Source organism: Orycteropus afer, unplaced genomic scaffold, assembly GCF_000298275.1.
Source record: "Orycteropus afer afer isolate SDZICR_OR568_19922 unplaced genomic scaffold, OryAfe1.0 scaffold00803, whole genome shotgun sequence".
Classification (NCBI taxonomy): Eukaryota; Metazoa; Chordata; class Mammalia; order Tubulidentata; family Orycteropodidae; genus Orycteropus; species Orycteropus afer.
In genome coordinates, this window is record NW_006922390.1 from 144,549 (window position 1) to 157,563 (window position 13,015).

Genomic DNA, 13,015 nt, shown 5'->3' on the forward strand with positions numbered 1-13,015 from the left:
AGCTGAGTTGAATGAGGGCAGCTGGGACTCCAAGGGCACCCAGCCTATGCCCAAGGGCATCTCCCTCAGCCAAGAAGGGAGGGAGGAGAGTCACAGACAAGGCCCAGGGCCCCTATCCAAGGCCAGAGACCTCTGTCCCCCACCTGCTTCACTGACATATGTATCTTCACATTTTCAGAGCCCCGTTGTTCAGGATATAGCTCGGCTCCTGGACTGGGGGCCCATGGACACATAGAGCAGGATGCCCTGGAGTGGGTAAGTGGGTAGAACAGGGCCAGCCCCTGGCAGCCAACCCCACCTCTCAGTACAGGTCTGCAAAGGGCTTGGAGTAGTTGAACATCAAGTAGTCCATGTAGTAGAAGTCATACGTGCGCTGCCGCTGCAAGGTCGAGAGCTGGGCAAAGTACTGATGGGTGATCCTTGCCGTGGTCCGTGCCTCTTGAGAGTGCCGGTCCTTGAACTGGGGGAAGGTCAGGTTCTGTGGTGCATGGATCAGGCTTAGGAAGAAGTTGGCATCCTCCTCCATGCTTTCAAACTTGCCCACAAAGTCATAGTCAATGAGGCAGGGACTGCAGAGCCGGCTGATGTGATCCCAGTGGATGTCCATGCCCACAGGCCGGTGCACATCCAGCAGGTACTGGATGAACTCAGGGAACTTGACACCAGAGCCTGTCCGAAGTGCCTCCCGTGAGGCATTGGCCCGGTACCGGGCCAGGATGGCCTTGCCAAAGACAGGGTGGTAGTAGCTATTGGGGTGCTCAAACTTGTCACGGAAGGCAGAGACTAGCCTCTCAAAGGGCTCCCGGACAAAGAGCATCTTGGTGTAGGTGCTGAGACGGTGGAGGATGCCCTGGTGGTCAAAGGTATCCAGTCGTTTAAGGGCACTGCCATAGTGCACAGTGTTGTGCTGAATGTCGGCAGTGGATGAGGCCAGCCCTGCAAGCACCATGAGCACCCGCTTCCAGTTGGAGCAGCCGGCCTTGGGCACCTCGCAGTAGAGCACGCGGTGGCGATCCTCCACAAAGATGCGGGACACATGGCGTGGGGTGACTGCCCTGCGGCTGCTGCTTGCCCGATACTTGGCACATGCCTCTTGCATCACCCTCTTGCGCTCCTGCTGGCTCAGCTGCAGGCTGACCCAGTGGCCGTTCAAGGACTGTGGGCCTGGCCAGACCAGGGTGCTGGCCGAGCTATTGGCTGGGATGGCTGCTGCAACTGGCATTTTCTTGATAAGCAGCCGCCGCCGCCTCTGCTGGAGTCGCAGGCGAGCCTCCATCTTCAAGTGGGGTCCTGGCTGGTCACGCACCAGAAGCCCCAGGCTGTCCTGGGAGTTGAGGCCCCTGGGGGCAGGACTAGGCCAGTGTCGGGTGCCCCTCTCTGTGGGCACCTTAAAGTCACCATCCTGGGTATTGCCTGGTGGGAAGTCCTGGGGTAAGAATAAAAATAGTTATCAGGGTGGATAGGAAAGTTGACACAGGGTCACACGGGCCAGGCCCCTGCCATGGTCAGGGTCTTTGCTGCCTCTGTGGCCTGAGTTCTTCCCTTGGTGAAGGAGAAGGAGACAGTCTGGGCCTGCAACATGTGACCTCTCTGCACTGAGCCCTGGCTTGACTCTCCCCTAGCACCTCCGCCCCCTGCCCGTCATGGGCCAGCTGAACAGCTCAGGCCTGTCCTCGGCTGGTCATAGTTTTGCCAGCAGTGTGGGGCCTGAGGTGCAAGTGTCCTCTTAGCCACAAGATGGCGCAGGCCTCCCAGGAACCTCTGCCTGGTGAGGGTGGGCACTGGAGCTGGTGGTCTGCTGGGGGGGCTAGTTCAGATTTACTGCATCTATTAGCACAGCCCAGAGCAGCCATCTAACAGGAAAGGGAAATTCATGGATCCAAGGCCCCGAGCTTTGTTCCTAAGGCTCTTAGGATGGGCTGGACACATTTTTCTTGCCAAGAATGAATTCAACCTGAGCTCCAAATTTGCTCTCCTGCCCTCCCCAACTTTCACCAGGTTGTGCACCGGTATTTATCAGATTCTCAGAACTTACGTTGTGGGGCTGCTGCAGCCTGATGTTGAACTTCATTCCTGGAAAGCAAACAAAGGAGAGTGTTAGCAATGGAAGAACCACAGAGCTCCCAAGGACCTGCTTACAGGCATTTTACAGGTCTGTGGGTGCTCAGCTTGGAGGAAGCTTGGGTGGTCTCCATGAAAAGGCAGTCCATGGGGGAGAATGAGGGGCACAACTCACATGCTAGTGCCACCCTACACTTCTAACAGTCCCTTTGGGCTGGAGCAAAGGCATGGTTCTACTGGCTCTGAGCTGATGCTTACCTTCTCAGCATCCCACCTCCTGAAATGACATGAAGGGTGGCCCCTGTCAAGGTGTGCCCACCCACCACCCAATGGAGTAGTCAGGACCTCATAGAATCCCAGCCCCCATGCTGTCAGGACTTTCCAAAGTCATCAAGTCACAGGAGAAAAGGCTCTCAGAAAGCTCTGTTATCTCTCCATACTCCCTCAGCCATGCCCTGTTCTAGTCCATGTGGACTCTGTACCTGCAATAACATACTCACACCCACACCTTTGCATGCACTAGCCTTCGGAGTGGAGCACACTCCTTCTCTGGCCAGGACTTTGTTCCTTGCTGTAGGAGGTCCCCTAACCTGGGCACGAATGTCAGAATTTTGGCCTTCTCAGTTAGCCTCGGGGTTCCAGGGGTGATCTGATCACATCCTGTTTACTCCAGTCTCCTCCAAAGGGCTGAGCAGGACCCAGGCATAGAGTGATTGTCCAGCAAGCACTTCTTGGCTGACTGGGAAGACGGAGAGAGAGCAGCACAGCACGGGCCACACTCTAGAATGTTTCCTCTGTCCACTCAGGAGGCCCCTTGCCTTGGCGGGGGCCAGGGCCACCCAGGATGATAAACTCAGGTGAGGAAAACCTTTGGCCCAAGCAGAGGATTGTTTCATTCCTTCCTTAGTCTGTTTTGGGGGAAGGTGCTGGCAGGAGATGGAACTTTCCCTTTGGGGGTCCTCCTTAGGAGTCTGGGCCTCCTCCTCAGTCCCTGCCTAGCCCCTGAGGTTCCAGGGCTCTTCCTTCTCCTGTGCCATGTGGTGAGTGTTTTTGCCCTGAGGCTTTTCCAAGGGCCACAGTCACAATCAGAACCAGCCACCCCTTAAACAAGCAGAGAGCAAGAAGGTCCAACTTGTATAATGGCACCACGTCCAACCGCACCACACCAAATGTTGGATGCTGTGTGGGGTTGGCGGCTGGGTTCTAAAGCCCTAGCACTACCTCTGCTGTCTCTGAGTACCCAGCAGAGGTCCAATAGCTGCTACAGGGCACAGGAGACTGAGCCAAGGCTGACGCGCAACTGGTGATGCAACAACTAAACCTTCCATCCCTGGACCCAGAAACTCCACTAACTTCTCTGTGAGGTCTTGGTTCAGCCACTGATAAGGCCCTGGCCTCAAACTGAGGATGTGCCCACACAGCTCCTTCATTCCCTAGCAAGAAATCAGGAGGCATGAGGTCAACATTGGGCTGGAAAGCCTGCATTTCCTGGGTTGCTATGATCTTATTTGAGTCCCAAGAGATGTAGAGATGAAGGCATACCTGGGCTAGCCAGAGTTCATAAACTTGGAACATGATGCATTTTTCTTCTCCTGCGATGCCTTTTTTTTTTTTAATCTCTTTGGGTTGGGGACAGGGCTGAGTCCTTTCTGAGTCAAATGGCAGAGTGACTACACCTCTCTGGGCATTTCCAAGCTTGTATGCATGTGTGTGCATGTATATGTGTGTGTGTATGGGGGAGCTTTGAAACAGGCCTCCCAGGCTGACTCACCCCAGTTGAAGAAGCTCCAGTAAAGCTGGCCACATCCCTCAGGGGCCCTCTCAATCCCAGAGCTTGTTCCCCTCCTTGCCAGTCAGCCCCTTCTATTCCTCATCCCATGTTCACTGCACTGTTCCCAGCACGGTTTCCTGGGCTCATTTCTCTCTGGCACATGGGAGTTTTCTCCTGCAGTCAATGATTACAGGTGCTTTCACTAGAAGGGACCTGCTCCACAGCTCAGTTTTCCTTACACTGTTGGGTTTCCTTAATTATTTTCTTCTAGTGATGGCAGCTGGCTCTGCTAAATCACCTTTCCTCAGAGTCTCAGATACAGAAATTTACTCTGCTTGTCAATCCTGTCAACTTGTCAAGGTGCAATGGTGCTTATTTATATTCTTTTTCAGGAGCAAATAAATCATGCCAGATTTGGCAAAAACGGGATGGAGGAGCCACTTATAAAAGGTGCCCAGGTATTTGGTGAAGTTGGAGGAGGATGCACCTATGGAAGTTGTAGCCCCTAAGGCTGTGACTTCCTACCTATACTCTTCCCCAGTCTGAGAGCTTATGGGCTGTGAGTCCTGACAAACTGGACAGAAGGGCACTGTCTCCCGGACCTCTGGACTCTGAGTCTAAGGTAGTGTTATAGATTGAACGGTGTCCCCCCAAAAGAGGTCAAAGCCCTAACTCCTAGTACTTAGGCAAGTGGACTTGTTTGGAAATAGTGTCTTTGAAGATGAGATCATATCAGAGTAAAAAAAAAAACCAAACTCACTGCCATAAAGTTGGTTCCAACTCATGGAGACCCCTCCTTGGGTTTCCAAGGCAGTATCTCTATGGATGTAGATTGCCCACTCTTCCTTCTGAGGACTGGCTGGTGGGTTTGAACACTAGCCTTCTGGTTAGCAGTCAAATGCCTTAGGCACTATACCACCAGAGTAGGGTGGTCCTGATCCCATCTGAGTGTTGTCCTTATGAAAGTACAAAGCAGACAGAGACACACAGGGGGAAGACAGACATGTGAAGATTCATCTACAAGCCAAAGAATGCCAAGAAAGCCCAGCACTACCAGAAGCTGGGAGAGACAAGGATGGATCTTCCTCTAGAAAAGACTGAAAGTATGGGCCTGCCAATGCCCTGAATTCAGACTTCTCCAGAACTGTGAGATAATAAATTTCTCTTATAGGGCACCCAATTTATGTTACAGCAGCCCTAGAAAACTAATACGGGTCATTTTCAAGGTTGGCTCACTGGAAGGCTGGCCAGGCCTCACCTAGCATGAGCTAGGTGAGGAAGTTTCTGCTTAACAAAACCTGGGACTGAGTCTTCTGACCTCTTGGCTATGTTTGTACACAGAGCCAACATGTCTACATTCGACCCTTTTGGAAAAAAGAATGTCTTTTGGAAAAATCAGTAACAAAATTTATGTGGAGCCTGTGAGTTCTCCAAAAGTTGTATGTTCCCATATTTATGGCAGCTCATTGGACAAAGTGAATTGATCCTGCATCCACATGGCCATTTCTTAATAAGGACAGAAACTTAATAAGGGGAGCGGAATGGGCTCTCCCCCTTGTCAAAGGCTCAATGCCTCTATTTTTTCCATGGAGAAAGCTTCTCTTCTACACACTGCTGAAACAAAGACCACCCTCTGCTCTGGATAAGAGAAAGCCAGGCACTCTGCCCATTTTGAAATTTAGGTCTGCACATTCCCCAGTGGGTTGTACTTTAGGAGCCTGGGAAGCTTGGCTGGAGACTAGCTAAGTACTGCCCTCATAAGTTATCAGTGCCAGTACCCTGGGGGTTTTGACCTCAATGTGACCACCAAAACCAAACATCCAAACTTACTGACGTTGAGTTGATTCCAACTCATAGCGACCCCTCTTTGGGTTTCCGAGGTGGTATCTCTACAGAAGTAGATTGTCTGATCTTCCTTCTGAGGAGTGACTGGTGGGTTTGAACCGCTAGCCTTCTGGTTAGCAATTAAATGCCGTAGGCACTACAAGAAGCCCCAAATCAAGATACAGTCTAGGTAAGCTCCATTGTCCTGTTCCACCCAAGGGAACAAATGGTGCCATGCACCCCCTACCCCCACCCAGTGACCAAGCCAGCTAGGACATGCTCCACTTCAGATTCGGAGGTACCTGCCTTCTTCTCTCAACATAATGCTAAAATTATGTAAGGAAGCTCCAGCCCCTCACCCTAGCTTGTGAAGAAATAAACAACTACTTTCTCTTTCTGGACAGATGACATCTGTAGAGCTCCTGAAACACACACAATAAGATAAGAGTGAGCATCCGTAAGAGTAAACAAGGCATGAGTTATTGAGACTGCCAGATGTATTCCTGACAGAGAACGCCTCACTGGCTGAAGTTTTCTCCTGAATGTTTGACTTCAGGGTGTCCTTGTTACCCACGATGGGATGGCACAGGCTGAGGAGGTTTGTGAGGGCAGTTTCTTAGTAATAAAGCTGAGGCCCTGGGTCTGGGGCGGAGCGGGGATGAGGACTTCACTTTGACGGTATATGGGCTGTCACAAGAGAAAGGCCCCTTTCCCCTTCCTCTCCAGATGCACAGGAGGGCCATCCGATGGGTACAACACAAAAGCTCTAGTCCTTGATGCCCAGGACCCACTGGGAAGGATTGGGGGACTGGTCCTTTGGTTAGGTCATGTAGACAGATGATGACAACATGGGTCAAAATGGGACCCAAGAGCGGGAAGTGCCTCGTGAGCCCTTGACCTCCCCCAGCCCCAGGGTGATGATGTTTGAGGATGACCGCTGCTCAGGCTGCTCAAATTCCAGCCCCAGGCCCTGACAGGGGAGGATCCTAACACTCTGAACACTGTGGCCTGGGAGAAGAGCCCATGAAGAAGGACAGGGATTGGAACTGAGAGGGGCCAGGAGAGGCCAGAAGGGACTGGGTATGGGACTGAAGTCCCTGCCTCGTGTGGAATTTCAGACTCATGGTCCTCAGATCTGTTCCTGGGGTTTCCTGTAATAAGCTGCTTGGCAACTTTTCTATGTCTTGGATCTTCTAATGGCTGGGCTGCATACCAGGCTGTTCCACCCCCATCTGCATGTCCCCTCGCATGTCCACTGTGCTGCTCATCACATTGGCCCAAGCAGGAAGATCAGTGATGGAAACAACCCAGAGTGAGTCCTGGTTCCCCCCCATGTGCAGAATCCTGAGCAAGCTTCAGCCCCACCTGACTCCTTGGCAGCAATGCCTTGTGGGACCCATGCATGGTTGCCCTGGGTACCACAGGCTACTAGCTTCTACTCTGCTCCCTCACATCCTAATTAGAGGAAGCAGCTTCTGTTCCTAGGGTATGTGCTGCCAGAAAGACCCTGGGGCTGCTGGCCCTTCCCTGGACATCTCTGGGTTCCAGTCCTGAAGCCTATCTGGCTGCTGCCCTAGTCAGTGCCCATGACCTCACATAGCAGTGCCAAGGCACAGGGTGGCTGCCCCAGATGCACGGATGCCAGCAGGAGAAAATGCAGCTGGTGTGGGTGTGCTGCCCACTGGGTTTGAGGAGAAAGTCCTTGAGGGAAGTACCAAACCCCACCCCACATGACTACTTTTGAAGGAGGGAGTGATGTGACTGCAGGGGGCTTTGAGAGGTAGCTGGAGATGGCCAGGGGCAACCTGGAGGAGGTGAGGTAACAGTGCACCTGCTGAGATTGGTGTCCAATCAGGAGTGATGGGCTGTGTGGGTCTGCTCCATGTTCTTGGGGCAGAGACCACATATTATTCACCTGTATCCAAGCCTGACACAATGCCTGGCTCACTGTAGGAGTTCAGCAGACGCTTGTAAACGTGCTGATGCTACCAAGACTGAGAATTGACCCTGGAGTTGGGGTGGACACTGGGCTTCTCCCCAAAGAAAGTGAGCCCACCCAAACTTCTGGCCAGAGCCTACCAGGCCCCCTGTAAGGGCATCTTCAGCTCAGCCTCACACCCTGGGAGGGTCTGTGTGTTGGTGGCTGCAGCTGCTAGCCCAAGTGGCCAGATGCAGACAGAAGCAGCTGCAGCTGTGGGGGTCTGTGTGTCTGCTTGTCAACACGGTGCACTGATTTGCCTCCCTCAGCGCCTAGTCGTGCTACAGCATACTTGGCTGGCTGCCACCCATCTACGGCACACCCAGCCAAGGGCCTGCTCCCAGTGGACTGAAGCCTTGCAATGGGCACAGCTCCTCTGGCTTTTCTCCTACCAGCTCACGATGTGCCCTTTAGAGGCCTCTGTGGGTCCAGGGATGCAGGGCATATCACCCTATCAGCAGGAATTCAATTCCTAGGGCCTCAAAGATAGCTATTACCTTCCTCTGGGGCAGATTGCTAATTCATGCAGATTAGATGCAAAATTGAAGTTTAAACACACTCAGCAATTAGAGGGCAGCTTGAACTGGAGACAGAATGCAGATGCCTCACAGAAGGACCTTACATTCTCACTTGTGGTCACAGGAAAATTCAACCAACGTACAGGTAGTCCCCAACTTACGACAGGGTTCTGTTCCAACAAATATGTTTAAATAGTTTCTGAATTCATCCTTTTCTTAAAAGTTTTCATTATTACTGCCTCTTATCATCAGTATGTTTATAAACCTGATCTTTATTTGTCTTTTGGGGTTGGAAACACTACATATCGACTTATAAAAAAATAGATTTTAACATTATATGTAGTACATATTACTAATGATAAAATGTAAAAAATTAAATAACAGACGGTTGTAAGTGTGGTTCATCGTAATTCAAATACATTGTAAGTTGAGGACCTGTTTTAAATTCTCTGCCAGACCCAGCCTCTGTCACAGATGTGCCCATCCCTGGACCCCCCAGGGCCTAGCAGTGGGGCTGCCTGGAACACAAGTGCTGGCCGCTCCTAGGCCAGAGAGGTGGCTCTGTGGCCAGGGCTGAGGCCAGCAGGCTCCTGCAGGGGGCCTCTCCTCTCAGCTTCAGCAGTGAGCTTCTTCCAGTTGCTTGGAGTCAACCTAATTCAGCCATGGCCCTGCACTGGCCACACAGTGACCCTGGCCTTTGGCCCAGACCACAGAATGGGCTTCCTTTCCTTATGCCTGGAGACTCTATGCTGAGCCACAGCGTGGAGGAGTCAGTATATTTAAAGGGGGCTGGGGGAGAATAGTACTGTTATGTGGCCTTGGACAAGTCCTTCGATCTCACTGAAATTTAGTTTGCTCATCTGTACAAAAAGGACAAAAAAAAATCCTGCAAGTTGACAAGCGTAAATGAGCCGATGCAGTACTGGCACAGTGAGTGCTTGCTGGATGGAAGCTGCTGGGCTCGTGGTGTTCCTATCTCCTGGTTACTTCCATAGTAGCTGAGGTTCCCCGAGTACACCTCCTGAGGGCTGGCCTCTGAAGCCAGGGCAGGGGTTCTGGGAGCTGTCCGCAGGGGAGGGAAGTGGGGATCTTCCTGTCTTGGACCAACAGGCACCTTATGGCTTTGACTGCTCATTGTTTTGTTGATTCCATTCCCTCACCTCGTTATTAGGATCTACGATTCAACTGGGTAGTTCCCTGTCAGCTCAGCCCTGTGGTGAATTCCCTGGGAGCTGTCAAGTAGGCGAGGATCTGGCGCTGCCTGACAGTCAACCAGTCAGCTGATTAGCCTGGCTGTGAACCCAACAGCTGTCTCACCACCTCCTCCTCACCTGCCAATCACTCTGTGAGGAGAGGGGCGTCCTGAGCCCCTACCCTTCCTTCCAGTGTGTGCCCCTGAGAGACTGCCCCTGCATTAGTGCCCCACCCCCAGGAAACTCTACTTGGTGCAGAAGCCCAGTCTGTGCTGGCCTCGGCTGCTACAAAGAAGGGAGTGACCTCTCTGTCCATAAAGCAAGGGTCCTCCACTCCTTCTTCACAGTTCTCCTGACAGAGTCTGCAGGTGCTGGGTGTGTGCACATGACACCAGTACCCATATCATGCACTATATTGTACCCTACATATGTGGACACTGCACAGGGACTTGCACTTGGGGTTTCTAGATACACCATCTAGACATGGATGAGTGCATCGCAGTGCATGTCTGCTGCACATGTGTATGCTTCTCTGCTCAGGGGGACTGTGGCTTAGTGCAGCATGTGCCTTTCCTTCCTGTATACTTCCACACAGTTGGGCCAGGAAGGATGACCAAGAGATGAGATAGAACTCTCTTTGAGATACCACTGGCTCCCTGGCTTTCCCCCATCACTGGATCCCATGCAGTATATTAGTGGCAACAAGATCAGTCAGTTGGGCCTCTGCTCTGTAGCACACCATAGCAGAACCCAACCATTCTGTCCAGTACTATTTGCCCATTCACTCAGCATTGATTGAGCCATGTCTTAGCCATGAATGGGACAGTGGGGGTCGTCGCCCTGATGGAGCTTTCACTTTAGCAGGGAAGCCAGGTACTAAACAAGCAATTTCCTGTGATGGCAGCAGAGGGTGTAGCTGGCTATGTGTGATGGAGGATGTCAGCAAGCTCAGGGCATCAGGGAAGTCTCCCTAAGGTTGTGACAATTCATCGGCACCTGAGGGTAATGGGGATATTCCTGGCAGAGCTTTGTAGCCCTGCATCATCAAAGAAGGGCTCAGGGAAGGAGAAGACTGAACACCAGTGAGGCTGGGACATTGAGAATGAAGGTGTTAAGAAAAGGCAAGACCACAAACAACAGACAGGGATATGGGGTGAACATTTACACCATGTAGATGCACTCCTTGGAGCAATCAACAGTGGGAAAACAGAAAAGCAGTGTTTGCATAGGGAGACAGCTCAGGGGGTGGGAGTGCATGGGAGGGAAGGACCCAGGGAAGAGAGAACTACAGGGAAAAAAGTGAGAAGAGAGCTCTTACATTGTGGGAAATTGCAGTCAATGTCATGAAACAAAATGTGTATGAACTGCTGTATGAAAAGTGAATTTGCTCTGTAAACTTCTTTCATCCAAATCACAATAGAAATTTAAGGAAAAAAAAGAAAGAAAAGGAAAGACCATAGTGGCTGGAAGGGGTCTACAAAGGGCCTATGGTCTGATAAAGGCACTAGACCTTATCACTTAAGGACCTGGGAAAGCCTAAAAGGGCTTTAAGCTATGGAGGGGTTTTTTTTGCTTTTAAGGACCATTCTGGAATGAAGAGCCAAAGACAGAACAGAAAGACTGGTGAGGGGATGTTGCCATTGTGTAGGCAGGATACATTGGAGGCCTTGACCCAGCCAATACTGGGTGAAAGAAAGAGAGATGTGAATAATATTTCAGGAGGAATAATCAGTAAGGTGGGAGCTCTGGTAGCATAGTGTCTAAAGCACTTGACTGCTAACCAGAAGGCTGCAGTTCAAACCCACCAGCCACTCCTCAGAAGGAAGATGATTGCCTCATCTTCCTTCTACTTCTGTAGTGATACTGCCTCGGAAACCCAAGGAGGGGTCGCTATGAGTCGAGTTCGACTTGACGGCACATAACAACAATCAGTAAGGTCATGTGCTGGTAAATGTAACAACTGGCTCTCTGGATGGGTAGGAGAGCCCGATTTGCAGGGTCTGTCAATTTCCATGGTGTAAATATCCCACCATGGCAGATTTCAAGCTACTGATGGAGCTCTGGTAGCATACTGGCTAAGGCACTCGACTGCTAACCAGAAGGCTGGCGGTTCAAACCCACCAGCCACTTCCCAGAAGGAAGATGGGGCAATCTACTTCCATAGTGATACTGCCTCGGAAACCCAAGGTGGGGTTGCTATGAGTCAGGTCCGACTCGACGGCACATAACAACAACAACAACGATGATGTGAACTCAAGTTGAGATGAGTTAGCTCTTGTGAGCCAGTGTAAACCTGCTCCAGCACAGAATACCATCAGCTGGATCTAGAGACTGACTGGGAGCAGAGTGAGGGAGACTCTGTTTCTCACTTCAGCAGCTGGTAGACACTGGTGCTACTTCCTGCGAGAAGGGGCAGATCCTCATGGAGTCTGTGATGCCTGTGGGTCTCCCAAGTGTAGATGTTTGGAGCTGGAGGAGAGGGAATGAGGGACTGGGCTGGTCAGAGAAGCAGTGGCAGACATGTGCCCAGGAGCATAATCCACCCTCTGTGGCCCTCCAGGGCCCACTGAGTGGCCAGCCCTTTTCAGAGGAGGAAAAGTAGGGCTGAGGCAGCCACTTACTGAAGCCCTAGAGCAGTTGGCCTGAGTGAGTCCAGTCCTTTCCCCAAGGTCCACGAGGAGCCACATCAGTGCCCATTGGGTTAAATGGGATGCACACAATGACCCTCTTGCTTGGTTAACAGGACATCTGGGTGACTGTTCTCTAGCCAGCTCTGCAGGAAGGGGTCTAATTTAGCCTAAAAATTGGTAAATGCCTTCAGTGTGGTGACTGGGAAATAAAAATGAAATGAGTGATTCATGCTGGAGCCAGAGGCTGAGGTGGCTCTACTGAGAAGGGCTGCCTATTTTCATGAAATATGGCAACAAAATCAATTGCCCAGCACAGCAGAGAAGGGGATGGGGGGGCACGCCCTTCTTCACTGAAACAGAAGACAGGACATGGCAGGAAGCAGCCAGTGGGGTGGCCTCATTAACGCTGTGGCCAGGCACAAATAATGATCTATCCTGTAGGCCCCAGGATGTGGCATTCTAGCTGCAGCATCAATTACCGAGGGGGCCTGTGGCTGTCAGGCCCATCACAGCTTTCACTTACGAAACTCTGAAGAGCCACAGCAGAAAATTTGTCCCAGCTGACATTTCCTTGAGGTAACCCCACTGAGAGGACTGCTCTGTTCTGAAGGAGGCACTTCTGGACCCCCAGAGGAGTCAGTCTCACTAGGGCCAAAGTCACACAAGATCACACAAGGTCATGTTTCCCACAAGTGAGACTGAAAGGGGCTGGCCAGGGGTGGTTGTACTGACCCTCAGAAGAGCTCCCAGAAGGCTGTACAATGGTGATCAAGGTTATCCAGGGATAGTATACAAAAAGGCTCCAGGCTGGGCAGTAGCCTCTCTGGCTGGTGCCTGGTACAAGCACCATGGATGGGCAGCTCCAGTGCTCCCTTCAGCAGCATAGGGAACTCCAAGGGGCAGCTGCATTTCAGGAGTCATTTTGGGTAACCCCAACAGAATAGAGCCTCTGGAACCACGTTTGCTGGTCTGATAGAGTCTGGTGGAACCCCTGAGACTATGGCCCCAACTGCCCTTCAGGTCTGGAACTGAACCCAATC

The 13,015-nt window shown here is 51.7% G+C and overlaps 1 protein-coding gene across 1 annotated transcript in view; it reads right to left on the reverse strand.

Moving 5' to 3' along the window:
* Positions 1-301: 301 nt before the first annotated feature.
* The window catches only part of CHST8 (carbohydrate sulfotransferase 8), a 165,178-nt gene continuing 152,464 nt past the window's right edge, over positions 302-13,015 (reverse strand). The window contains exons 2-3 of the mRNA XM_007957825.1: positions 2,036-2,073; positions 302-1,426 (exon numbers count right to left, since the gene is read on the reverse strand). Coding sequence (XP_007956016.1) covers positions 302-1,426; positions 2,036-2,073 — 1,163 coding nt within the window. The remainder of the gene's footprint in view (positions 1,427-2,035; positions 2,074-13,015) is intronic.